At 36.3% G+C, this 27484-nt stretch overlaps 2 protein-coding genes across 3 annotated transcripts in view; one reads left to right on the forward strand and one right to left on the reverse strand.

Annotated features, from left to right (window-relative positions):
* The window catches only part of LOC139970529 (solute carrier family 35 member F6-like), a 32638-nt gene extending 13418 nt beyond the window's left edge, over window positions 1-19220 (forward strand). Inside the window, exons 5-12 of the mRNA XM_071976306.1 lie at window positions 1435-1514; window positions 3787-3846; window positions 4395-4470; window positions 5053-5147; window positions 11946-11990; window positions 13954-14137; window positions 15263-15388; window positions 16707-19220. Of these exons, the coding sequence (XP_071832407.1) occupies window positions 1435-1514; window positions 3787-3846; window positions 4395-4470; window positions 5053-5147; window positions 11946-11990; window positions 13954-14137; window positions 15263-15388; window positions 16707-16909 (869 nt within the window). The 3' untranslated portion in view covers window positions 16910-19220. The remainder of the gene's footprint in view (window positions 1-1434; window positions 1515-3786; window positions 3847-4394; window positions 4471-5052; window positions 5148-11945; window positions 11991-13953; window positions 14138-15262; window positions 15389-16706) is intronic.
* A 1669-nt stretch (window positions 19221-20889) lies between these two features.
* LOC139970530 (vacuolar protein sorting-associated protein 54-like) overlaps window positions 20890-27484 on the reverse strand; it is a 35971-nt gene continuing 29376 nt past the window's right edge. For both annotated transcript variants that reach the window (XM_071976309.1, XM_071976307.1), the window contains one exon: window positions 20890-26749. In XM_071976309.1, the coding sequence (XP_071832410.1) occupies window positions 26650-26749 (100 nt within the window). In that variant the 3' untranslated portion in view covers window positions 20890-26649. The remainder of the gene's footprint in view (window positions 26750-27484) is intronic.

The following is a 27484-nucleotide window of genomic DNA, read 5'->3' on the forward strand; positions in this document are numbered from 1 at the left end:
GCCTAACTTTCCCAGAAAGGTTTAGCTTGTATTTTTATTTACTGTATTTATCTATTTTTTTGTGGCTATTTGGATCCCCATTTGAAGGGCATGTAGAAGCTACTGTATTAATATGCACTTGTAAGATGATAGTGTTTTGAGACATGCCAGATCTGGCATGGATTAACCCTCCATTGCCCTAATAAATAAAGGTGTCCTTTGTGGCGCTCACCCTTCTTGAACATTTCAAGAGAAGGGAATTGCCATGTACAGTAAGTGGAAATACCTGAACTCCCCCAATTCTGAATCCTGTGAGAATCATGAAATTATCTGATCTCTCAGCACTCCCGGAAGGTGTTAAACTGAGGGCAACCATACATCTCTTTATTGGAATTATTGAGAGCTTTTAAGCTGTTCTTCTTCCTTTGTCGTCCGTCGGGAATTATACTCGGATGCTGCGAGAGTCACGTCCACAGGGAAGGATTTGTTTTCCAAGTTTTATATAAAAAGCAAAGAGCTTAACATGTCTAAAACTGTGTATCTCAATATGGATGTCATGAACAACATGGAAAAAAACAAAAACAAAAAATGTGTGAGATAAATAATTAAGGAAAAGAAAGGACATGATTGCATAATATAAACTAGCAGGAAAAATGGCGGTGGAAGGGATGGGATAGGTGGCCAGACTTACAAACCTGACTTTTTATAATATACTCCAACTGCATACCTTATCTCAGCCGCATGCGTGAATAGGACTATTTGTCAAGATAATGGTTAGTCTTGTTAAATGGAGAAGCAAACCCATTACATTGCCTTTAGCTTATAAGATGGATTTGTTTGTGATGAACAACCTCACCCCCTCCTACACCCACACCTCTTCCCCCACCCACCCACCCCCACCCCTTAATGTCAAAGGAAAGTCTTGCTGCATTTAGGAGATAGAAAAACCAGTAAAAATGCCAAGATATGTTACTGTGGCAGAGTTGTGTACATATAGGTCCAAATGGTGTTGAAACTGTGATATCGACCAAATATGGAATAAAATTTTTCTCGTAACTGCTTTGGTTGTTGGGGACTGCTGTACATCACCAAGGATCCCTACCACATACAGTACTGTAGACCAACGATGGTGGTTGGTGTTGCTTCTCTGTCAGTGAATGGCCACAACCCCTCATATTAAAATACTAGACGTCCCTGCCCTGACTGATCTTGTAAGTAAGACCCTCCCCCCTACCTCCCTCTCCCTTACCCTACTTCTTATCAGATTGTGTTCTAGCCTGCCACAACAAATAGCAGAGGCAAAAAAAGAGCAATTATTTTAGAAAACAAGGAAGAACACAAGAAAGAAAACATAACGGATGATTATTATTATGATTTTGATTTCTAGTTCTGTGTTGTGTCTTGTATTTCAGAAATTGTTGCATGATACGACTACTGTGTTTTCACACTTCGCAGGTATTGGGCTCCTTTACGTGACAGCTTCGGTCTGGCAAATGCTCAGAGGATCTCTTATCGTTTTTACAGGAATATTCTCAGTGAGTGTAGTAAAGTATTACATCTATTTACGTTCTTCAAATTGTTAAACGGTTACTATTATTGTCGATTTCGAAAAGTGAATTTGCAGCATGCATGGCGTCTAATCGACCCAAGAGGTAAACACAAAAATATGTTTACAGTTTTGTTGCATTATTATTATTATTTAGGGTCACTGCAGATATATAATTAATATTACAGTGTATTGAAAAGTCATGTGTAACTTCCAATACAAATATCAATATTATTATAATGTTATATTTAGCTCTAGGTCTATAAGGCTTACATTATCTTTTACTTTATGTGCATATTGATGTCAGTTATTAAACAACTGTCTGATTTTATAGTGATAAATAGTAATATTAAGGGAAAGAAAAATGACTTGAGCAAGTCTACAAGTCGAACCAACCTTAAAAAAAACAAAAAACTACTGTGTCACAAACATGCCTGAACTATTCAATTGCTATTTATATCTACTGATTCTCTCACCACAAACAACTAACTGTGTGGTGCATGTTCCACCGCAGCTGGTTCTTCAAGACCCCCATCCCTCCTCCCATGGTGAAGATGTTTATATATTGAATGTAATGGTTCTGTCCTCATGTCATGCATAGCAATAGTCATGTTTCACTGACTCGAAGATAAAACTGCGTATAAATTTCAATACAAATATGTCAGTTACCATTGGTGGCACTGGGTTTCATCCTGGCATGGAACCAAAACCTACTGGTTGTTTTCCATTTTTGACTTTCTCGTTACCCGAGAGGAATTCTTTCGAACACACAGCATGCTCTTTTAAAGCAATGGTTCGTCTATATTTGGGTTGGAAAGTTTTACCAAACCTACCCTATACATGTAAATTTCACTACAAATATGTCAGTAACCATTGGTGACACTGGGTTTCATCCTGGCATGGAACCAAAACCTACTGGTATTTTCCATTTTTGACTTTCTCCTGAATACCACAAGGAATTCTTTCGAATGCACAGCATGCTCTTTTAAAGCAATGGTTCGTCGTGCATTTTGTTTGAAAAGTTTTACCGAACATTCACTATGCATATTCAGTACCAATTGCAATAATAAGTGTCCATGTCTGTCTTCATTATTTTTATTTGATGTTCTTTTTTTTTTCATTTTCTTTTGTACAGACTCTTGTTTTCATACTACAGTATATTTGAAAAATTTAAACCTGCAATCCATTTTATTTTTATACAATTCTACTGAATTCTATTCACATTGGATCCTCATGTTACTGATAGTGTTGTGTCATTTGTAGAACATTTTGTGATGAGCTCATTATCTCAAACATGAAATGCTTTAGATCACTTTTAAAATAAGTCCCCCCCCCCCACTGACTGCATAGGGAAAGAAGACACCAAATTTCATGAATGAGGTTCTGAACCCCAAACCCACTGGGTCTGACCTATTCAGTATGATTAACCTGTATACTGATACATACTGTGAAAAATATCAATGATGAGGCATTCTTTTAAGTTCATAAATCTAGAAGATAATACATTTGTGGTTAGTTAAATGAGAATTGTGGTTTTCCACTTTTGTGTGTGTGGTTTTGGATGCGATAGGTAACATGTTAGAATGACTTAAGTATGATCTTCGAATCTTCCTTCTTTGCTGCCACAAGAGCAGCCCTGCCTTGGAACAGATACTCAATCGGGTGTGTATAGTTCACTGGATGAACGCCCTCTACTAGCAAATATCCCCCCCCCCCGACCCTCCCGAACAACTTCCTGACAAATGACTACAGCCCATATCAAATTAAGTCAACATTTAAACCACATTTGTTAACATTTCTTTCTTCTGTAAATTGAGGTCCTTTTACTATGATACATAAGTTGCTGTGGAAAGTATGTAATTAGTATGCATATATTCATTAGTACTGTTCTCTTTTGACCTGTGGTGGGGGGGGGGGGAAGCTTAGTCTGGAACTTGTGAAATTTTGAAAGCCAGCGATGCATCTAAATCCACTGGGGAAATATTCGTTAGTGGCCCGGGGCTGTTAAAGTAACCGTTAGTACTATTGTGAACCAGACAACATGAATATATGCTAAAATGGAACAGGTGTGATATGTTTTATCTATCTTCAGCAATTGAGATGTGACATCTAGTTATTGCAAAGTTCTTAGCACATATAAAGAAGATATAGATAAAAATATGCAGCTGTATTAATAATTGGCACTATAGATTATCTGCTGTATATCTTTCATTGAAAAATGCAATTGATCTTGGTTTTTTCCTTCTTTTTCTTTCGATCAGAAACTCTTTCTGAAGAGGGAGCTGAAATGGTATCATTGGACAGGCATATCTGTTACTGTGGTAAAGTCTCTCAGCTGCCAGCTGGTTTATATTCTCTTCAATTACGACAGTTATTTTGTCATTAAAGATGTAGTCTATAAATTAAAAAATTGCAATCCTAAGAAAATTAAGTTAGAAGGAAGTTTATAATGTACTAAAAGGAAAATTGCTATCATAAAAAAATCAGGTTCAAGAAAAAAAGAAAGAAAGGAATAATTACATTTTTCAAATTTAAGCATAAAATACAATGAATTATATTTATACATACATGGATGGTTTAGATTCATTTTATGAAAAAGGAACAACACATAAAGAGCTGACATGAATTGCCTGGTGGTCGGAAAGCATTTCTGTCATGATTGGCTGCATAACTTGCTCTCATATTATCAGGCATATAGTATGATCTCTGTGTCTCTCTTAAAAGAAAGCTTTTACCCAAACCCCTCACCCCCCACCTCCACCCTCCCAAAAACCACACTCACATGTCCGATGCCACTCCATCCTGTGCCTGATGGGACACTATATAAATATACAAATTTTACATATTTACAATATTTTCAAATCTTCAGATGGGACTGGTACTAGTAGGCAGCGTTAGTATTTTTGAAGAAGAGTCAGCGTCTGGTGTTAAAGAAACCATTCTAGGTAAGAGATTCCGTAGATTCTGGGTAGATTACAGATTGCTCATAAAGCTGCAGGGCTGAGTAGTAATGGGTTGCCAAAGGCTTGGTAGGCCCCCCCCACCCCATATATTTGTCTGGCCCCACCAAAAGTGTCAGACTTTTCTTTAATAGGTTTTCCTGTCCTCCCTCCCACTCCCCCCTCCCTCCCCTACTAGAAAAGTGTTTAACCCCCTATAGAAATAGGTGTATGCCCCCCTGTTCTAAAACACCTCATGAGCAGAAAACTGTTTCTTTTGAAAGTCTTTTCCCCATGGCTCCTCCCTATATGGCAGTAGCAATGATTGATAGAGGTTATTGCAAACTAGGACTCCATAGCTCCAGTTGGGAGAACACAAGACCTTCCTTCCATCTAGAGTGCAGTTGAAATCCCATTCAAGCCGAATAATTTATTGCCTACCTTGGAAATAACTTCTCAACAACTAGAAAGATCCCAGAGTGCAAATGGAAGATTTTTAAAAACAAGAAAGAAAGAAGAAGTCCGTTTTGAAAAAAATCTTGAACATTTCTTGAACGAGTTCTGGATAAAATGTTTTATTACACACAGGTCTGATCTTGATCTTAGCTGGACAGGCGAGCAACGCTCTACAGATGGTCGTGGAAGAGACCTTCCTAAAGAAGAGGAACTACCCTCCGTTACAGGTGAGTAACTTTCAATATTCGTGAGGTGAAAGATTTGTTAAACTTTGATAAACTGGAAGCAAAATGTAAAAAGATCTCTTTTTAAATTTTTTGTTGTCTTTGATCAAAGCATTTTCTGTTTTACATTTGCGAATGTCTCGCCTTGCAGTCGTGGTATTCGTAAAAGGGGGACGATTAGGCCACCGACTAAAATGACTCGATTATTAAAGGTTGGCCGATTTCATGTAGCGTTTTTCTCCCCATCTCCTTTTCATGATATTTTTATTTGATGATGGGGCTGTAAATGGCTGTCTCTAGCTTTGACCTAGTACTCTCTTGAGATGGCATGGAATCCTTGATGGTTTTCTTATCATGGACTGTTCTTTCATAGTTCCTATATCCTCAAAATAACGCAGTTATTGTTTTATGACTTATATATCGCCTGCATGCATGGTGGTGAATCAATGGTTAAAAATACTCTGCCCCCATCTGCCATTGTGTTACAGTGTAGAACAGGATTGACACCAGGTACCTCAAGATATATGGAACATTATGATGTATTAATGTCAATTTATTGTCCATAATAATCCAGTGAGATTTCTGTGGTTGAAAGTAATGTAATTAACATGACTGTTTTGCTGATTTCGTGTATTAGGGAAAGGAACCTACCTCAGAATAGGGCGAGCTATTATCGAGTTTATTAAAATAAACGTCTGTCAGTAAAAAATGTCACATAGGACATTTGTATGTATACTATGAGTCAAAAGAGCGGTTGTACTGACTGGCTGACTGACTGACAGGGAAGGGTAGGTGTAGTGGGTGGGGGTTTGGGTTGGGATGGGAACCGGAGGCTAAAACAAGCTGTTGGGTACCTGAAGAGAGCGGTGTTACATTTATGATATTGTCCGTTTCGACAGGCCCAGACAGACGGAACAGTAGGCAAGAATTGCCAATCGAATTTTTCTTTGGTTTATGCCATTGATCAGGAAACATACTTTAAATATCAGAAACTACAATAAGAAATATCAGAAACTACAATAAGAACATATAGTCTATGCTGGATTTGCAGTGTAACTATTGCTAAGGAAACATGCTTTTAAATATCAGAAGCTACTCTATGCTGATTGTGCAGTGTTAAACAATCGGATCTTGTTCAAAAACTTGACAGTCTTCGGTGAACTTCTATTTGCGATTCTTCCAGGATTTTTAAAGGGAGTAGCCGCAATTGTTCTTCAGTCAACATGGTGCCCAGGTAATTCAAATATTTTTAGCTGTAAATGCACAAAGGTTACTTTTGTCGGTAGAACAATGGCTATTCTACAACGTGTTAAAGTGCTTTAAATTTCAATATATAGATGTATCTGTTGACAAGGTTTCATCAAAAGACTACTCTGTATGTCAAGAAATCAGTTTTCATGAGATATTTTGTTGGAACCCTTCAGTCGTTGAAAATAGAACAGGAAGTTCAGCCTTTATTAAATCGTACGACATATTACAGGCAGAAGGTGATTTGGGGTTAAAGGTCATACTCGGTACAAATCATGTCCATTCAAAGCTGCTCTAAAATGGCCGATTTGTATAATTATGATACCATAAATGAATTTTAAAGGATGACTTTAGGTCTCTTTTTTTAGCCATCATATTTATCGTCCAAAAAATAAAGAAAAATGTTGAGAGACATTCACCTTCAGAATATGCTAAGTGTCTGGGAATGCTCTTTTAAGGCTTAAAATCGATGATGTTGTTGGCCATTGGCATAGCTGTACGGGAAAATAGGAGGGGGGAATTAGTCTCCCTCAGAATGTTCTGGGACAAGAAAGGCTTAAACCTCGTAACACACATTTCACAATGCGAAATACATGAATGTAGTTAAAATGATGAAAAATTATATAGCCAATTTGCATCAAAGCCTTTATTTCCGAGGGCTCACCCCTGCCCTTAGACCTTACTGTATAAAAATATATATATTCATATACATATCTATACATATGATTTTTTATATATATATATATATATATATATATATATATAATGAAAAACATCATGAGTTGGAAAATCAAGAACAGGGAAAAAACTTCCAGCCTCCACCAGGATTAGAACCCTGGCCTCCCACTTTTTACGCAGACACCCTAACCAACAAGGCCATGGACGCTGAATGTATGTCCAAAAGTTCTAAACTGGTAAGGAAGGTCGTAATTCCACTGTAGGTGTTTGTCACCTGTTTCTAACAATACTAGCTCTGTTTTTAGTGACATATTTTGCCTTACTCTAGAGATCAAACATGATGCTAACCAACTCCAAAATCATTTGTATATATATATATATATATATTTATATATATATATATATATATATATATATATATATATATATATATATATATATATATATATATATATATATATATATATATATATATATATATTATATGTTGAGTTCATTGCTGATACTGTCTTTTGTATGGGGGTTTGTGAACAGTTCATGGTTGTCCACAGGGAAAATTTTATGGTTGTCGTCCCCAGGGGTCATTGGATGGCATAAAGGTCAAGTAAAGTAACAGGTCTTGTGTTTAGGTATCTTTAACACCTATTAACAGAAACACATGTCACTACCAAGTTGTGGCTCTTTCAATGTAAAAATAAAACAAGATTTTAATGGAACCAAAACTGAGCCCGTTTTTTTTGTTAGGCTTCCCAGCTACAGGTGTTGTAGTACGTTTAGCCGGTTATATGGAATAGCCTACTTCATGGCATACCATGGACAGACAATCAGAGCTTATTATTTACTGTAGTTTACTGCACTTTTGTTCGTCAATTGTAAGAAGAACACAGAAAACCTTGCATTAAGCGACCTCAATGTTTACCACTTATAGGTCTATTGGATGGCCTTTGTGGTACGCTATAGTGCCATGGCTGAGTTCATTTCAAAGATGTGCTGGTACAGAGTTTCACTGGTAACAGTTGAACTAGATGTAGGCTACTATAATCATAGATTGTCAAGCAAAATTGGTAGTCTTCTGTTTATGTAAACACACATGAGGCGTTATTACCATCGCAGGTTTTAACAAACACAACAGTCTCGATCGAAACCTCAGATTGTATCCGCAATTTCACTTTAAATTTTGTTTGTAAAAATTGTGTTTGTTTTTTCTGTGTTTGCTCCAATATATAGAGAATGAAGAATGCTTCCCATTATATTTCCAGGTTCTAGACCTTCCTTTTTGCAATTTGTTGTATTTGTAGAACGGCAAAGTACAGTATTTGTAACTCATTTGAGGCCACCCAAGCAAATTTCAGATGCATACCATTTTTACTGAAAGTAAACTAACTGTGCAATAATAATTACTGAAGCAATGCCATTATTATATAGCAGATATACTCCTACAGAAATCGCCCAAAGAGGCTCATCAATATTAAAATAATAAATGTCCATGTCTTTATAATAATAAAATAATTATAAAAGATAATGTCATTATTAACGTCTCAATACGTGTTTGCTGATGAATTTCAGAAAACAAACTTCTGAAGCATATTCAAGGTTTCTTATTGTAAATGCACTCTGGAGAAAAGCTGTCGCAATTGAATGAAATTTATTTCTGTTGCTCTTATGACGCAAATTATTTACTGTAAAATCACTGCGACCGCCCATATCAGCATGCTCATTACACAAATTATGTAACCTATATATATACTCGTATCGTCCACTTTTTTTTACCCAATTCCACGGAGGAAATGTCTGAAAACACCTATTTATTCATTGCAATGGAAGGAAATGACACAATTTCGCAAGCTACATTAGTAAGACCGAAAGAAAGATACTATTCAAGAGACCTAACACAGGCTCGCCACGAAAGTGAAAGTAAGTCCTACAGTAGGCCTAATGGTCGTAAACAAAACAGAGAGATTTGATTGGTGCATGATCTGTTGGGCGGGGATTGCAAATGTTGATTGAAGTTTGTAGAATCTATGGACCTGTTAAAAAATCTGGCGAATTTTATTCAGCTCTCAAAATGTTTAACGACAGATAACTCAATATAAATATTGAATATTAATATGAAAATTGCATAGAACGGTGTCATTTCTACTGAGCTCATGGGCCAGTAAGCTGGAAAGGTGGAAGTTTAAATTTGGCAAACACACATTGAGACTTTTACACTTATTTGGGGAAAGCTAGGCATCTTAGAAATACAGAAATAAGCTTTACAAAAAGGTGTCAAAATATTGCTACAGTAATTCAAATTCTGTTGAAAGTAACACCATAAATTCACCCTCTCTATTGTGTGCTACATCCAAAAGAGTGTAAATTATAGGTTAGGATATATAAATGACACCTGGTTGTAATAATACACGCAAGAGATCACCAGTTCCATAGGAATACAACAAGGTCACTGTCAACAGAGTGTGGCTCTTTAGTCACCGAAATGTTAATGTCACCCGTGTGAGCAATAAAAGTAAGTTACTAATGTGTTAACTTGTTTGCATGTTTGATTTGATTGACATTCTACACACATGTTTGTGCCTAAGAACAAGGCAATTTGGGACCAGCAGAAACTTGCCATAGGGAGGGAGAGGATGGAAAAAAATATGCAGACTTTGTGTTTTATTTGCACAGAATTTAACCATTTCGCTTCATTTTTAAGTTTTGACCCTTTCCCAATTTGGATTTTTGTCTCTTCTGGGAATTTTGATCCCACCAGGAAATATTGCTTCAGACAGGGACAGCTGAAAATCAAAACAAGAATAGTTGGCATGCATGTAACAATAGATTTAGGAGCTGTTTGCTATTCGGTCATTGGCTAAATCTGCTATAAATTTCCCTCAAAAATTCCTCTGCCACCCCCTCTTCCCTCAAATATTTCTCTGCTACCCCCCCTCCCCTCAAAGAAAAAATTGTCAGAAAAGCTTTTTTTTTTATATTGAAAAATCGGTTCTACCTGTCCCCTAAGATTGTATTTGGCCCAGCTATTAATAGAAGAAGTCTAGATATACCCTTGGGTAAGAAAGTGGTCAGTATTTCTTGTGCATAGTAGTACAGTGCTAAATTGCCTCATGACTGACAGTACCATTATTTGACGAATGTCTAGCATATTTGAGTGAATGTTTGATAAGATATCTGAATAGATGGAAACCTGTGGTAGGCTCCTATATTAATCCATGGAAATGAACTGGGGACAGTGAGTCCCTGCATACAGCATAAACTGTGCAGGTTTGATGATCATCATTACACAGTTCATTACATTAATCTTGTAGTTAACACACAATTTTCTGTAATTGAAGTTCAACTCTCGCTCAATATGATGTTAGAACGTTAGCGAAAGGTCATATTAACCGGCAGATTGATACCATCAGAACAAACACTATCTGGCATATTTGATTCGTAGGAATATGGTCAAACTTTCTTACAGGTTTACTGGTCCTGTATACCTAGGCCTTCCCAGGAAGGGTTTTTGAACAATGATACTGTCCACAGTATATCTGACATCACTCACAAAATATTGCAAATTGAACCTTTGTTCCTTGGTCACTTTGAATTGTCAACTTAACCCACTTACAGGATAGTGAACCCCTCAACCTTCAAGTTGAACCTTGCCAGACCTAAAAGCCTGGATCGCTTTGTATCAGAATTTGCTGCAATCTTGTTGGTGTCATACTCAAATCTTCAAGGAAAAATAATGTATTTTTGAAAATGTGATATGTTCACAAGTCCTTGGAATTAGGAAATGTGATTCCCAAGATGTTTTTTTGAATGAAAAACAAGGCATTGAACTAAATTTCTTACATATAAACTTTTCTCCATTGAGCAGTGGATTAAAGGGTGTGAAGACTCGCGCAAAAAGAAACGTCTAATGCCGGTTATCTGACCTAGTTTCGAATGAGGTGTAACAGAAGTGTTAGACACCACCATCGATCCCAGAAAATATGCACACAGCTTGCTACCTTCGGTAATTGGACACTAGTGTACAGTCAGTACATACAGCTGCGGTCAATACCCACAGCACAGTGTGCAAATGATACAGAGATGGACATCTCAGGTCCAGCTAAAGATAACAAGGTATCACGTTGGGGCGAGTCTTCAATGCCTTGAAATGATGACAATTTTGTTTTCTTTTAATTAGTATAGCAGTCAAGCATTTGCAGCCACATAGATCTCTAGTTATCATTGAAGGGCAGTTACATTGTTTGCTTGCTTACCTGTCTCCCCACAAACTATGCACTGTCACTCTACCCTGTCTAGAGTGAACTGGTAAACGTTTAGTACCGTACTGCCAAGTATATGTAGCTACATATATATGTATCCATTATTGACGAGTATCCATCAAATTTATGTGTAAAACAATACATAGCTTGCTTGGTCAGAATGACTAAACCAAGTGTTTACTCACAGTCAAACTGAAAATGAGGCTCTGAAGCCTCTTAACCAAACTTGCCATTTATTATTCAATTAGTTTACAAATTAAGATGGTTGTTAAGACACAGTTCTCAATTTGTTTTTCACCAAATGAAAGTTAATGAACCACTACATTAATAATCCCATTTGGCCCAGAAAATATGTAATACTACAGTAGTATAAATCACAAATAAAAAGCACAAACTTAAAAATTACAACAAAAAAAGAAAAAGAAATATTGGATGCCAATATTTTGTCGTTTGTTCATAACTACTTTGGTATTTTTAGCTTTGAGTAGCATGAAAGGACAAGTCTTAAAGTCAAGTCTATATATATGCTATGTTTATGTGTCCCCCAACAAACATTGAAGAGTTTGTATAAAGATTTAATTAAAAAATATTCTTCTTTTACTCTATTTTTTTCTTTACTTAGGTTGTTGGAATGGAAGGCACGTTTGGTTTCTGTTTAATGGTCTTGGTAAGTAAACCACTGAACAAACTAAAAACAATTCCAGAAGAGAAAAGGTGTTTTTGAGCTGTGAAGTGATATAGTTTTTTTCTTGTGTTTGTGTTTTTCTTGTCTGGGTTTTATTTGGTTGATGCACACAGCATGCATGGATTGCACTTCTGCAGTATCATGCAAGTCCTCAACTATTTTTGTGTTTGTCAGCTTAGAATATTTATAATTGAATGGACAATTAAGCTTGGCGTGTACTACAATCAGTGATTTGTTTGTTTTGTGAGACTGTTGTGTTACTGTGCATATAAGAATAAAAAGACTGGTACTTTATAAATGTTTTTGTTCAGTTTAGCTCGGGGCTGTTATTGAATATGTGTGATTTCCAGTGCAAATTTCAATCATTCAAACTGGCCTATTGTCTTTCGATATAAACAGTTAGTTCTAAAAATAGGGGTTATGTCATTGTGAGGGCAGTATAAAAAGATGGTATGTTATACAGGGGTAGTTGTTTTCAGAAATACCACTGATGGATTTAACAGGACATACAAATTTGTTTATGTAGAGGAATGTATATCGAATAAAAATCATTTTGGGTATAACATAAAGAATTGCTCATTTTAAGAACCAAAAGAACATTTCCGATGTTTACACGTATGATTTAAGGTAAATTTCTGGAAGGAATAAGAATAGAAACTAATATCTCGCCCATGTTTAAAAATTTGTCTTGTTTGTTGTAAACATTTAACGTACAAGTTATGTCTAAAAACATCATTTAAGATTAACTCTTTCTTAATTTGTTAGTTCTTGCAATACTTTTAGCTTGATGAAGGCTTTCAGATATTTCTTCCAATGCCCAATATTTTTTGTATTAATTTTTTTATCATTATTTTTTTTATTTTACTTTTTTTTGCTGTTGTTAAGTCAGACAGTTCTGACAGTTTCAGTTATTTTGATTTGATCTGTTCGATATAGGTCTCAAATATGGTACAAGATTTCTCCAGCCCTTCTTTCGATCTTCTCATTGGTATCACATTAATGTTACAGTTTTTATGTTTTGAATTGATGTTTTGGGTACTTATTCTTGTAATTCTCTTCATTTTTGATACTGATCTTAATTGGGTAGTTTCAGCAATCATGTTCATTTTGAATTGATCTTTAGTTTACTTCTCCCAATTCTGTATATTGAATTCCATCTTTTGGTTACTTCACCCAATTCTTTAAAATGGATTTCATCTTTCAGATAGTGCTTCCAATTCTCTATATTGAATTCATCTTTTAGATAGTGCTTCCAATTCTCAATATTGAATTCATCTTTAAGATGGTGCTTCAAATTCTCTATATTGACTTCATCTTTCAGATAGTGCATCCCATTCTCTTTATTGACTTCATCTTTCAGATAGTGCATCCCATTCTCTTTATTGACTTTGTCTTTCAGATAGTGCTTCCATTTCTCTATATTAACTTCATCTTTCAGATAGTGCTTCCAATTCTCTATATTGACTTCATCTTTCAGATAGTGCATCCCATTCTCTTTATTGACTTTGTCTTTCAGATAGTGCTTCCAATTCTCTATATTGACTTCGTCTTTAAGATAGTGCTTCCAATTCTCAATATTGACTTCATCTTTAAAATAGTGCTTCCAATTCTCAATATTGACTTCATCTTTAAGAACGTGCTTCCAGTTCTCTATATTGACTTCATCTTTAAGATAGTGCTTCCAATTTGCTATGTTGACTTCATCTTTAAGATATTGCTTCCATTTCTCAATACTGACTTGATCTTTAAGATAGTGCTTCCAATTCTCAATATTGACTTCATCTTTAAAATAGTGCTTCCAATTCTCAATATTGACTTCATCTTTAAGAACGTGCTTCCAGTTCTCTATATTGACTTCATCTTTAAGATAGTGCTTCCAATTTGCTATGTTGACTTCATCTTTAAGATAGTGCTTCCAATTCTCTATATTGACTTCATCTTTCAGATAGTGCTTCCAATTCTCTATTTTGTCCCCGACGAGGGGGCCTACACCAAGAGGTACGAGGACACCATCGATGCCCTCTTCCAGATCTATCAGAGTCCGCAGTTATTGGCTTTCTGTCTTCTTTATCTCTTCTCCATTACATTTTATAATTACTGTGGACTGGCTGTCACTAAATCCCTCACAGGTTAGTGTTTAATAGTCGTTGACACAGTTAACATTTGAAAAGGAAGTTTGATAGAACTTCACGTTTAGCTTTAATTGCAGAGACTTTAAAAGTGAGGTGAAAGCATCACCTGTTGTTGAAATTCAATTAAACATTTACATAATATTCTATTTTGAGAAAAGTAAAAAACAAACTCAAAAAAGTTGAGCTTTAACTTAGCTATGATGAAATTGTGACATTTTTGGAGGTGTGTTCTATGGCAATGTACACAGTGGGGCCAAAAATGTTGTTAAAGCTCTGAATTTGTGGTACAAAATTGCTCAGATAAAATTTTACCTCTGTATTTATGTAAGGTTATCAGTATATTGCTCCCCTCCCTCCCACTTCCCCACCCCCGTCCCTCCCAAATATGCTAGAAATTCAAATAATGGTCACTTGTGTTCAAATTTCAAAAAGCATTTTACTGGGGGCAATCACAACAGTTTCCACACTAAGACATTTAATTGTCTGATTGAAACAACTTTCTTATCTGGATTCAATATAAATCCGAAATGGATCTGATCTGCATCCAGTGTAAATTGCCCACAATTGAAATCCTACGTGAATATTATTCCCTGAGTTCATGTCAAGTTTTGTTTTGCACATTTTGATTGGTAATTATTAGATAGTCTTATTTATTACGATTGACCTCCTTCAGTAAACCAATTCTCAAGTGACCTGAAGATTCTTCTATAACAGTCTCGTTGATTCTTGAAGATCGACTAATCGTCTCTTTGACTAATTCCGAAGAAGAATTAGACTCCATTTGGGGGTATGGTATCTGAAATGGTTGCTTTAATATATTCGTAGGTCGCCAAGAAACAAGTACTGTATCTATAAGGGCAATATGGTAAAACTGCATTCCGTTTCATTTGCCAATCCATGGATCCAACCACCCTTCCCTCCCCCCATCACCCCATCCCCTCCCTTCCCAAGTGCAGATAATATTATAGTACACTGCCCGTACCAGTAGAAAACTCCTGCCTCCAAGTAATGAAAAACAAAAAATAGAAAAGCTTGTTCTGCTCCTTTTAGGACCAATTAGTCAGCTTAACCCTTTTTTATGCAGACATACGACATAGTCTCTTTTCCGTTTGTATTTTGCAGCCGTTCATAGAACACTAATAGATGCCTGCCGCACAATCGTCGTGTGGATCGTTGATATAACTATCTTTTACGCCTTTGGCCAGACGTTTGGAGAAGCCTTCAATACTACATACGGCCTAATACAGAGTAAGTGACCAAATCATAAACTGTATGATTATGTCATGGTTAAACCTGCTTGGAACAAACAGGAGAGATTGTAGGATTCACACAATTTGCATTAAAAATTGTACCAAGCTCATTCCAGTTCCATTAAAGGCATTGAAGACTCGCCCCAAACTGCGTGCCGCGCTCTGAAAAGGTTAACTTTCCGTTGCTTGCAAGTGACGGTTTGTTCGTGTCGCTACAAAATGCAGACAGTAATGAAACGTGTTATCTTTTATCTAGACCTGAGATGTCCACGCTGCTATGTACACTGTGTTGTGGGTATTGACCGTAGCTGTATGTATTGACTGTACACTAGTGTCTAATTACCGATGGTAGCAAGCTGTGTGTGTATTTTCTGGGATCGATGGTGGTGTCGAACACTTCTGTTACACCTCATTCGAAACTAGGTCAGATTACCGGCATGAGACGTTTCTTTGTGCGCGAGTCTTCACACCCTTTAAGTCACACCCTTTTTTTGTGTTTTCATAGCCGCTTCACCATTGTATATTAACCACTGACATAAACTTCAATCACTTTATGTGGCACTGTAAAATCACAGAGGGGATCTGCTACACGGAAGATCGCTCAGCAGCTCTGCAGGTACATAGACAGCTCAGTGTTGTATGTTATTCCTACAATCTGAGTTTTTGTGAACTGAATCAACAGAATGTACAGAGCAAGCAACGGCAGGCGTTTTGGTATTTAGCATGTCAATAGATCAAAGTACCAGTACAAATTCAGCCACCTTATGATTGCTTGCAAATACTACTTTCAAGTAGCGTATATACTAGAGACAGCGGCCAATGGTTGTGTTCTCAAGTATCAGTTACTTTACTTTTTGTTTTTAGTTTCTTAAGATTCAACAGAATGTATACAGCCAGCAATGGCAGGCATTTTGGTATTTACAGTAGCATGTCACTTAAGAGATCAAAGTACCAGTACATATAAAGCCACATTATGATTGCTGGAAAATACTACTTTCAAGTAGCATATATACTTGAGACAGCGGTTGTGGTTTCAAGGATCAATTAATTTACAATACAATACAATCAATATTTCAGTTGACTTAAAGATACCCTGCCAAAGGTACGTTTATCTTACAGAAACTGGCTTCCATCAAAGATGTACCCTATTTTAGAGCCCTCTTGGTTATTGCTTCAGTAACGTGTTGAATATATTTGGCTAGGAATAAAAGCAATTAACTTGTTTATGCTCAAGTGTCTGAATTTCATAAAGTAATGATTATAATCATCACAGTTTCTTATCCTTTCTCTATATCTCTCTCTCCTTTCTCCTGCAGTCGATGGTTTCATGTTTTTGCTGATCGGCACGGCCCTCTACAACAACCTCTTCGATTTGTCTTTCCTGCCCTGTTTGAGAGGACAACCCTCGGACCGACGATCCACGTCAGTATCTCGGGGACAACCGGAGGCAGCAGCGAATGGAACAGATGACGAGAAGGCTCCGCTCTTAGGCAACGAGGAATTGGAACCAAAATATTAACAGTTTTATACCAAATGTGCTCCTAAATTAATTCAAAGAAATTTTTGGCTGTGAACAGTTGGCAGACATACAACAAAAACGATGATCAAGACCTTTTTTTTTTTAGTTTGATGAAAGAGACAAATTTCAAATCATCTGTCTGGTTTTATGTTAATTATTCTAGAGTTTAACTTTGTTGGTAGATCAGCGGTCCATATAATAATAATAATAATATTAATCAGCAGATATTTTTACGATGCTGAAGCAACTTCCAAAGTAGGAGCAACCCGCCAAGGGCATATGGATTACAACTAACACGCCGGGTGGCTTCCAATTCAACATTTTAACTTAAATATTCAAACTCAAATATGGAACCTTTTCAATTTAGAAAGTCATTTCAGATGGGAAAACTGTAGATTGCTCTTTGATGCAAAACCCTCCTTATTATGACCCGGCCGGGTATCGAACCCGGAACCTCCCGATTGCTAAGCCTCATTGCTCCAAATGCCACCGCCTTTATCCACTCTGCTGCAGCACCAGTAGGTGCTGCAGCAGGTGGCCAGCAGCAGTGTTCCCTTTAAACTGTGTGCCCACACACTCACGTGGCACCAGCACACAAAGAAAGATAAAAATTTGCTTATTAGCCTGACACTGCAAACCATTTATGATGATTATTTTTTTTTTTGTGTTCTGGTCTGTACTGCAGCTACAAGTATATATGTGATTGTGAGAGTGTAAGGTACTGTATTGTTGTGAAGCTGTTAGGCCAGCCATCAAGAATGTGGAACTATGATTGCTCTGAGAGAGAACATTCAAGAAGGGCCATCCCAGTTAAAGCTAGATCAAATTGGTCTCTTCGATGTTAGAAGAAAGAAAAATTAAAGGTTTACAGTCTTGTTTGAGGCCAAGGCCCGCCCCCTCATACGACTTTACAACTCACCCCTGGTCATTGGTCACACCCACAAAATCAAGGTGTGCACAATTCAATCAATCCCTCCTGGGGTACCACAGTGCATCACATCTATGTGTCCCCTATGGTGTACCCATAGCGTGCAGCCAAACTTTGCAGGTTTGCTCATACTTGTGAAGTTTGGGCGCACATATTTTGACTGGAAAAGAGGTAGTAAGGCTTGTTGTTTTGTGCACGTTAAGGCTTTCATAAATCATGGTCACACTAAGAAATCCCCCTCCCCCTCCCACCCCCCTCCTCTTAATTAACCAAACTACTTGTTCATACACTATTGCAGTGTTGATTAAAAATACATTTTTTTTTTTACATTCCAAGTAGATATTCATTCATTTTATATTAATTTTCAAATAGGGTAACTTTAGAACTCAATTTTTTTTAATTGGCAATCAATCTGATTCCAATTAGTCCGTATACAATTAAAGCTACTGTAGCACAATGCATTCAAATTTTAGTCCTTGCCATGTTTAAATGTTCGGGAATCATATTTTGTAGGATTTATGCAATTAACCTTGCAGTTTGTTTATTTTCATTTATTTTTATTCCATTTCAATATAAACTTTTGAAAATTTCCTTAAAGAAAATAAAGATTAATACTGTGTAAGGCTGTTTCTCTCGAGGCTGACAATTATCAACTAAAATTTCAAGATTTTTGAAAATTTTCTTCCCTTCATTTTTAATCAATATCAGGGCAGTAAAAATGGCAGGTAAATCTGTGTGGTTGTTTTAATATCTGAGTTATAAGTTATAATAAATTTTAACAATTTACTGCCCAGTTTTAACTTCATCATACCATCGATCTGTTTTACTGCCTTGTAATCTACAACAAAGCCTTTCTTTTTGTGGATTTATGAATGTTATGAAATAGATTTTTGTAAAGTTATGTAGAATATGTCCATTTATTACACTTTTTTTTAATCACTGTTGGCAAGAATTATTAGGTCTTTCACATTATTATGATATTATTTTTGGCTTTGCTTGTTTCTTCATCAATTGTGCTTGTAATTTTATTAGTTTTTTTCATTTTTTTCTTTTAATTGACTTTCTCCTCCTTTGCAATCGTGAATTCTTGGGGCTGTTATTTTATACTTTTGCGCAATAATTTTTATTTTTTGTATTTTTTGTTTGAAGGTTAAACAAAGTAATGATTTCTATGACTCGAAAAAGATAATATCGCAATTTGTCCACATTCATCCACGATACGTCTTAAAATAGTGCGATTAACCAGCCTGGGTTTGACTCAAACACGATACCGAAATTGAGGCTCCTAAACCTAATTTTTGCACAGGAAGAAAAATATGTTTATGAGTTTGGAAACAAAAAGGAAAATTATACCAAACAAATATTCCCACTTCTGCGTCGGGTTTAATAAGCAAAAATGGGAATCTTCTGCGTTTTACCTGAGGGCGCTGTCATATTGGCCTCTGTTTTTTGCATCTTCAGTGAATCATTTGTGAAGTTTTTGCAACCTAGTTCCAAACATGACCAGCGTTAATGATTTTCAATTTATTCATCATAATATTTCATTAAGATGAGAACCATCTTTTGTAACATCTAAGGTCAAACTTCAGTGTTTTATCTACTGTAGTATACACACCAGGCCTTGTTTTTATTTTACTTTGTACATTTGTAAATTGGAACAATGAAACGGTGAATGGACCACAACCTTTTTGCAAGGTACTGTGGCTTGTGACTGCAGGGCCCCTCCTCCACCCCCTCCCCCAAGAAGAAACTGTTAGATAGGGGTAAGCTAGGCTGGATACCTGGGGTGGTAACAAGTAAATCAAGGTTTGTCATCGTTAAGTCACACTAGTTAGAATCTTGTTCTAGTGCAAACTTTCTTTGCTTATTTCAAAAATATTAACAAACTATTTTGGTATTCTTAGTTCTGGTAGATGAGAGACATTTTTCCACTTGGTTTAATATTGGAAGTGGAAACATCACTATTTTTTATGCATAATTAATCATTGTTGTAATAGCATTTAATATTCCGATATAGATATGGATCTTTATGACGCTGGAAATCTTTTTCGTCGGAAAATGAAGACTTTGAGATTGATCGTAAATACCGATCGTTGATCGATATTACCTTTGAATATTCAAATCATGATGAACGAGACGTCTTGATTAAAAATGCCAAATTGAGATTTTTTTTTATACATCTAAAATACTCCTTTACGGTAATCAGTTGGATGAAAGCAATAAGTATAAAAATTCTGGAAATTAATAGATGATACTGTACAAGAAACGGTGTTCTTGCTTATTATTTATTCATCGAATGACCTAGCCAACTTGAAAGTAATGGGTCAGAGATGTTACCGGCTTTTGAAGCTCTTCCCAAGTTATGGCCACATCGCAGAAGTGAGCTGAAACTTGTGCCAGAACTCTGGTCTATGATATATTCTGTATGATTCCCCCCCCACCCTCTACCATCTCCACAACAAACTAAACCAGTCTATCAACTCATCCCTCTCCTTACCCTTGCCTGTGATATATTCTGTACTATGGACCCCCCCACCCCCCTCTACCATCTCCACAACAAACTAAACCAGTCTACCAATTCATCCCTCTCCTTACCCTTGCCTGGTCTGTGATATATTCTGTATTAGTAACCCCCTCCCCCCCCCCCCCCCCCGCAACCACCACCTCCACAACAAGCTAAACCAGTCTATTCATCCCTCTCCAATTCATCCCTCTCCTTACCCTTGCCTGGTCTGTGATATATTCTGTATAGGTAACCCCTCCTCCCACCCCCACCATCTCCACAACAATCTTAACCAGTCTTCTCATCCCTCTCCTTACCCTTGCCTGGTCTATGATATATTCTGTATAGGTTACCCCTTCCCTCCCCCCACCATCTCCACAACAAACTACACCAGTCTATTCATCCCTCTTCTTACCCTTGCCTGTATAATCTGCTTCTTTGCTCAATACCTACGTCTCTCACTTTGTTCTCACTATACCACAGAGGCAATGAATTATGAATATGCATAGATACCAACAAATTCAATAAAACATTACTGTAAGTAAAACATTAGACTTTCATCCGATTGTATTCAATTCAATTGAATATGAAGCTTTTCTTTTACTCTTAAAAATTTTGATAAATGGATTATTCATTTAAAGTAGAATTATCCTCTCTGTTTAATTTTACCAAATTCTTGACTTCCTAGATAGGAAGAAAATAATTGCCACAAGACCATTATTACATAATTAGAAAATTTCTTTGAAAACAATTTTGTAAATAATGATATAAATAACTGGTCTTAATACTCCTCTCTCAAAGGAGTGATGTACCACCCATATAAGTTACAATTAACTCGAGGCAAGTATACTGGTCTTTTAAAGATTCCACCAGGAGAGAGATATTGAAATCTCTATAGTTATATATTTATTTCTGAATCTCATTGGGTCAAGCTCCATCTTCTTCAAGGCTTGCTTCATTGCTGCAATGTTAATTCATTATCAAAATTAATTACTAAATATTTATTTTCACTAGTTTTACAAGGGCAGTATATATATATATTTCATATGTAACTATAAGTTCCTGCCCATTTAGTTCTTATTTTATTTAACAAATATCTGACTATCATATTTAAATTTGCAACAGTAGTAATAGTAGTCGAATAGAGTAAAGCATTTCAACTTGGCAATTCCTATACTGTATATGTGACATCACAATTCATTGAGAGCAATGGAGGGTTTCCAAAGCTACAGTATAATCAATATTATCAATAACTCAATCTCAAGAATGGAACAAGCAGTGTGTGAAGATTGCATTTGGACCAATAAGTTTCTTTAAAAGGTCTAGCAGTTATTCAATCAAAATGTTTAGCATGCTTAAAATTGCTGTAAGGTTTTCAAAAGTACTTTTCATGGAAGTTCCGATTTACGGGGGGGGGGGGGGGGGCAATTCTGATGACCTTTGACACTACATATGCTTGTTGAAATAACTTAAATCATAGCTGCCCATCTAGCTGACTTTCTAGCATATTGTGGGGGCAATACAGATGACCTTTGACATTCTTTTATGTTTATATTCTTTTTTTGAGCTTGTGATTCAATCACCAGTCAGTGTAACACATTGAGCTGGAACATATTTGAAAAATATTCTCCAAAATGTTTCTTTCATTATTGCTCTTTGGCACTGTGGCATAAAACAGAATTATTTGTCTGTTTTGCAGGAAATGATATACCAAGGTCGTTTCCTTCTCTGTTACTGTACATACCTCACACCCCAAAGAGCAAGCCCTGCTAAAACACACATTATGGTTGTTTTCGGGTTTAACTATTTACCAAGAGCTAACACAGAAAATCAACCTTCACCTCATATTAATGCCTCTGCTATTAACTTAACATAGATTGCAGTTTCTTTAAAAGCAGTGGAGCAAAACGCTTAAACAAAATTACTCTAGTTCGTCTGCATATCGTCCTTGAGGGTGAATGTCAAACAGATATTAGAAGGAACAGACACTAGTATGTGTCTGCATATCGTCCTTGAGGGTACATACTATACATATATTAGGAGGAACAGACACTAGTATGTGTCTGCATATTATCCTTGAGGGTACATACTATACATATATTAGGAGGAACAGACACTAGTATGTGTCTGCATATCTTTCTCACGCGTACATGCCAAACAGATATGAGTAACAGACATGATGTCAAATCCTGTGGCGTATCGAATCCCTCACAGTATTTTCTGTTCGGCACAATACCTGTTCCTATTATACTGTTCCCATGTGTGTGACTCAATTTACAATGGTGGTCTCGCTTGATGGCACATGGATACAAATTACTGGAGACCAGGGAGGGTGGGAAATGGATGGGGGGGGGGGAGAAGGACCTCTTTGCAAAAATAAAGTTTGTTTTCCAAAATTGTTTACACATAAACTGTAAAGATGGTATCCTGTGATACCGCAAGATAACGTGAACTGCAACGAAGCCCTTACATAAAAGGATGAATTTGAATACTGGGAAGTTTCAATCCATCAAAGATAGAATCTACTTAAAGATTTATCTGATTGACAGAAGACTGTCTTAAAATCACCCTCGATACATCCCCTACACCTTCCTATACCCCCACCTTTCTACCCACCAGGAGAAGAAGAAATCAGAATGGTTCAGCAGAAAAACACCAAACAGAAAACACAACGGAAGACTAAAATAAATAAATCATGTTTTTATCAGGTTAAAGTAATCCACTAAGCCATTTATGAGATTACTTGGTGAACATAAATTATACTGATGCTCTCAACTTTCCAACCTATCTTCACCCCCCCCTTCCCCCTCCACGTATAAAAAAAATTCACAAAACGAAACCAAAATAACACAAAAAGTACAAAAATGACACTTATCATTTTTAACGGCAATGTAAGTTACTTTTCATTCTGCATAATTGGAATTTACATATTTTTCAAATATAGACCAGAATATAAGAAACATGTTAACCCTCTAGTTACTCTGTATTAAAGCTTACTTTAGCCTCTGATGATGATGATGTCCATTCCAACGTGGATTGAGATCCCCTCTCGCCAACATCCTTACCCAGATTAAATGTAAATGCTGTGTTTTTGCAATTATTAAAAGTGTTTTCTGGTGACAAAGTGAAACTTATATTTATTAGAATAATATTCCACACTGCTAGTTGAAACCCCTATCTCAATATCTTGCCTCTTACTTGAGATATGGTTGATTGCATTTAACCTATTGTGACTGGCTTAAACCTTCAACTACTCCAAGAAGCTGAATTAAGGTAAGGAGGTCTGTGATAATTATCTGGGCAGATGCTCTTCAAAAGCTTTAATTAGGCTATTTTCCATATTAATATACTTTTTGATTTATCCTTAAAACCTGTTACATTTGGAATGTTTGCTTAGCTGTCAAAGTTCCTTGTACTTAGAACTTCATCAAATGTATCTCTTTTTTTGTTGGAGAAACACTCTTTTTCCTCTCTGGATAAAGGATTGACAAACAATAAAGAATAAAATATCTGAATTTGACAGATGCATTTACATATTCATATCACAACATGTGAAAAAATTCATATCTCAGCGATACAAAATGCTATGAGGATGCGGTCTTCGCCTAAAGATTCACAAAGTTGTCCGCAATTTTTGCTAAGCAATCAGCTTCAGCCACCAGAAAATCGTTTTAAATATATTGCAAAAATTTCTTCCTTCCTCAGTGATGTACACTATATTCCATGTACTTAGAAAAAAACAAAACTCATTAGACATCTCCAAACCCACCCCCAATTGTGGTAAAAACCCCAAACATTTGTCCTTCTAACTATAAAAATGGATACCTCTCACCAACATAGATTCTGGTTATCACTTTAATTGTAAGGACAATACACATAGCCCTGTCAATAGATCTAAAAAATATTGAGTCTATCCACAAAAAATTACTACTGGAGAATTGTATCAAGTTGACTCAGTATCCTCTCAAACAAAGACCAAATCGTTCTTCTTGATTACACCATTTTTTACCAACATCCTATCTGGCCTCACGATGTATAATTTAGTATACCAAAATTGCAATTCAAAATACTGGTCAAAGATGTACATAGTGTTAAAGATGAAAGAGATAAATGCTGTTGACTACTCATGACCTTTGACCTCACTATGATACCCACAAGTTTGCACCCCTACCCCCAGAACAGGGTAGCAAATTTCTGAACTGATGACACCATATGGAAAAAAATCCCAAACATTAGTCCTTGAACTGGGTAAAGAGAGGATACCTCACACACTCAAATTAGTTTTCTTCAGTTAAATTGTTAAACAGACAATATGCATCATCACCCTGTCAATAGATCAAACAACACAGAAAGGAAAAAACTTATCCCAATTTTTTTTCCAATCTCAAAATGCTTAATAATTCAATTTATTAAATAATAAATTATATACATCTGTAAATATCAGTTGCACATCATTTCGGCTCAAGTTGATCATAGTTAATATAATGCACTCGTCTGTGAATTCATCTTTCACATCTTAACTATATATTTTGTATGCTTCTTTTGACCTTACTATAAAATCATGACCAAAGCTTTTACAATCACCTTTTGATACATATTATCAAAATACTTCAAACATAACTTCACCTTACATCCAAACTTAAAGTGATATTCTTGTGGCGTCTTTTTTGTTTATAGTGTGTGATATATAACCAGAATAAAAGTGCCGTATGTATGACATATTGAATCAAATTTTAAACAAGTAACATCTCGGGTCTGGTCCTTCATTGAATGACTTTAAGCCAAATATTAATCTTGATATATAACTTTTATGAATATTTTCTTATCTTTTCTTTCCCCCCTCCTTTTTTTGTTGTTATTTTGTTTAATTTCAAGCTGCCTTTTGCATTGAATTTTGCCACACACTGGTGGTAACATACTCCGGAGTTTCAGTAAAAAAAATTAAAGTCATTTTTAGTCGTTTGGTAGGTTATAGATAGAGGCTCCCAGCTTACATTGAGGGGGGTTATTCAATTTATGTGTGAATATTACCAATCTTAATCAGTAAGGCACAAAGCTATGACTCAACCAAGCAATGTTCAAAAAGTTTAAGATAGACGCTCCCTGCTTACATTGAGGGGTTATTCAATTTATGTGTCAATGTTACATATCTTGATCGGAGAGGCACAAAGCTATAACTCAATGCAAAATACGGTTTTCGATCGGGGCAGTGTGCGGCAGGTTCTAGTTAGAAGCTCCCTGCATACATTTACAAATCTTGATCCGAGAGGCAAATGACTACGACTCAAAAGCAAAATATGGCTTTAAAGCACATCTTGGTATTAAAATGTGGCTGTAGGTACTAGGTGTATATTATGCAATTTATTCCCTACAATAGCTCCTGAGTGGTTTGAGAGGCCTTATACAAATCAATAGAAATAAAGTAAGACTTGTGTGATCTCTGTGTCAAGGGCAGTAAGTCATTTGTTGTAGTCTGCTGGTATTGGTTATTCACCACACTACACTCAATGGACACTGTGTTTCCATGGTGACAGGACTGGGTAACAATAAATGGATTGATATGTGTTCACAATGATCTACACACAGAGTAATACCCAAATGCAATCATTTGTCTTTGACCTCATAAGGACATTTCCATAGGTTTTGCATATCTTTTAAGAATATTTTGTAGAAAAAAAAACGTTAAAGAGAGAAATGTAAACCAACTATAACTTCTTTTTTTTGGGGATAGGAGAAATAAAGTCTGACTTAGTCCATTTGCAAGGGAATTTACTACTCTTTTATTATATTTTGGCATGATATTCACAGAAATTCTCAAGATTTAATCAATACTAATGTACTCTGCATGAGTACAAAAACTATGCTACTTACTTATACAGGATATAAACTTGTGTGCTGATTGTGATGAAGCTGACAAAGGGTGATTTTTTACTTGAAATGGTCGAATGACATCAAACTGACAAACGAGGCACGGTTGAATCTCACTGGTAGGATGTCCAATGTTGTTAAAGAGTGTAAATTGAGCAACGACTTCATATATATACTTTCAAATTTTGGTCAGTTTTGTTGCAAGTCTCAGAAGGTTAGAATTAAATTTTTGTGACCAAAAAAAAAAACCCCACCGAGAAACAAGCTTCTGATAAATGATACTGTATGAGCAGATCTGACTTCCATTCTTCTTTTATAGACCAACACATACCTTTAGCATCAAGTCATTCTTTAACTCCCTGCATTGTCCACTTCACCCAGCCATTCCTCCCCCCCCCCGCCCATTAACCCCCTTCTGTTCCCCCAATAGAGTCTTTACTGCTACCTCTTGTCCCATATATTCAGGGGACCTATACAGTCCTTCATACCGTCCAGACTGGTTATGTTCTCAAAGTAAAAATGTATATCTGAAGTCACCAAGCTGTGGGAAGAAGAGAGAGAGAGGAAAACACAGAAATGATGACGAAAACGTACACAAAACCTAATGATATTGTGCATAGGCATGTCAGTACATGGAGGCCATAGGGATTAAACGTAATGATATTGTGCATAGGCATGTCAGTACATGGAGGCCATAGGGATTAAACGTAATGATATTGTGCATAGGCATGTCAGTACATGGAGGCCATAGGGATTAAACGTAATGATATTGTGCATAGGCATGTCAGTACATGGAGGCCATAGGGATTAAACGTAATGATATTGTGCATAGGCATGTCAGTACATGGAGGCCATAGGGACTAAACGTAATGATATTGTGCATAGGCATGTCAGTACATGGAGGCCATAGGGATTAAACGTAATGATATTGTGCATAGGCATGTCAGTACATGGAGGCCATAGGGATTAAACGTAATGATATTGTGCGTAGGTATTTCAGTACATGGAGGCCATAGGGATTAAACGTAATGATATTGTGCATAGGCATGTCAGTACATGGAGGCCATAGGGATTAAACGTAATGATATTGTGCGTAGGTATTTCAGTACATGGAGGCCATAGGGATTAAACCTAATGATATTGTGCATAGGCATGTCAGTACATGGAGGCCATAGGGATTAAACGTAATGATATTGTGCGTAGGTATTTCAGTACATGGAGGCCATAGGGATTAAACCTAATGATATTGTGCATAGGCATGTCAGTACATGGAGGC

The sequence above is a fragment of the Apostichopus japonicus genome, chromosome 8 (genome assembly GCF_037975245.1).
Source record: "Apostichopus japonicus isolate 1M-3 chromosome 8, ASM3797524v1, whole genome shotgun sequence".
Taxonomy (NCBI): Eukaryota; Metazoa; Echinodermata; class Holothuroidea; order Aspidochirotida; family Stichopodidae; genus Apostichopus; species Apostichopus japonicus.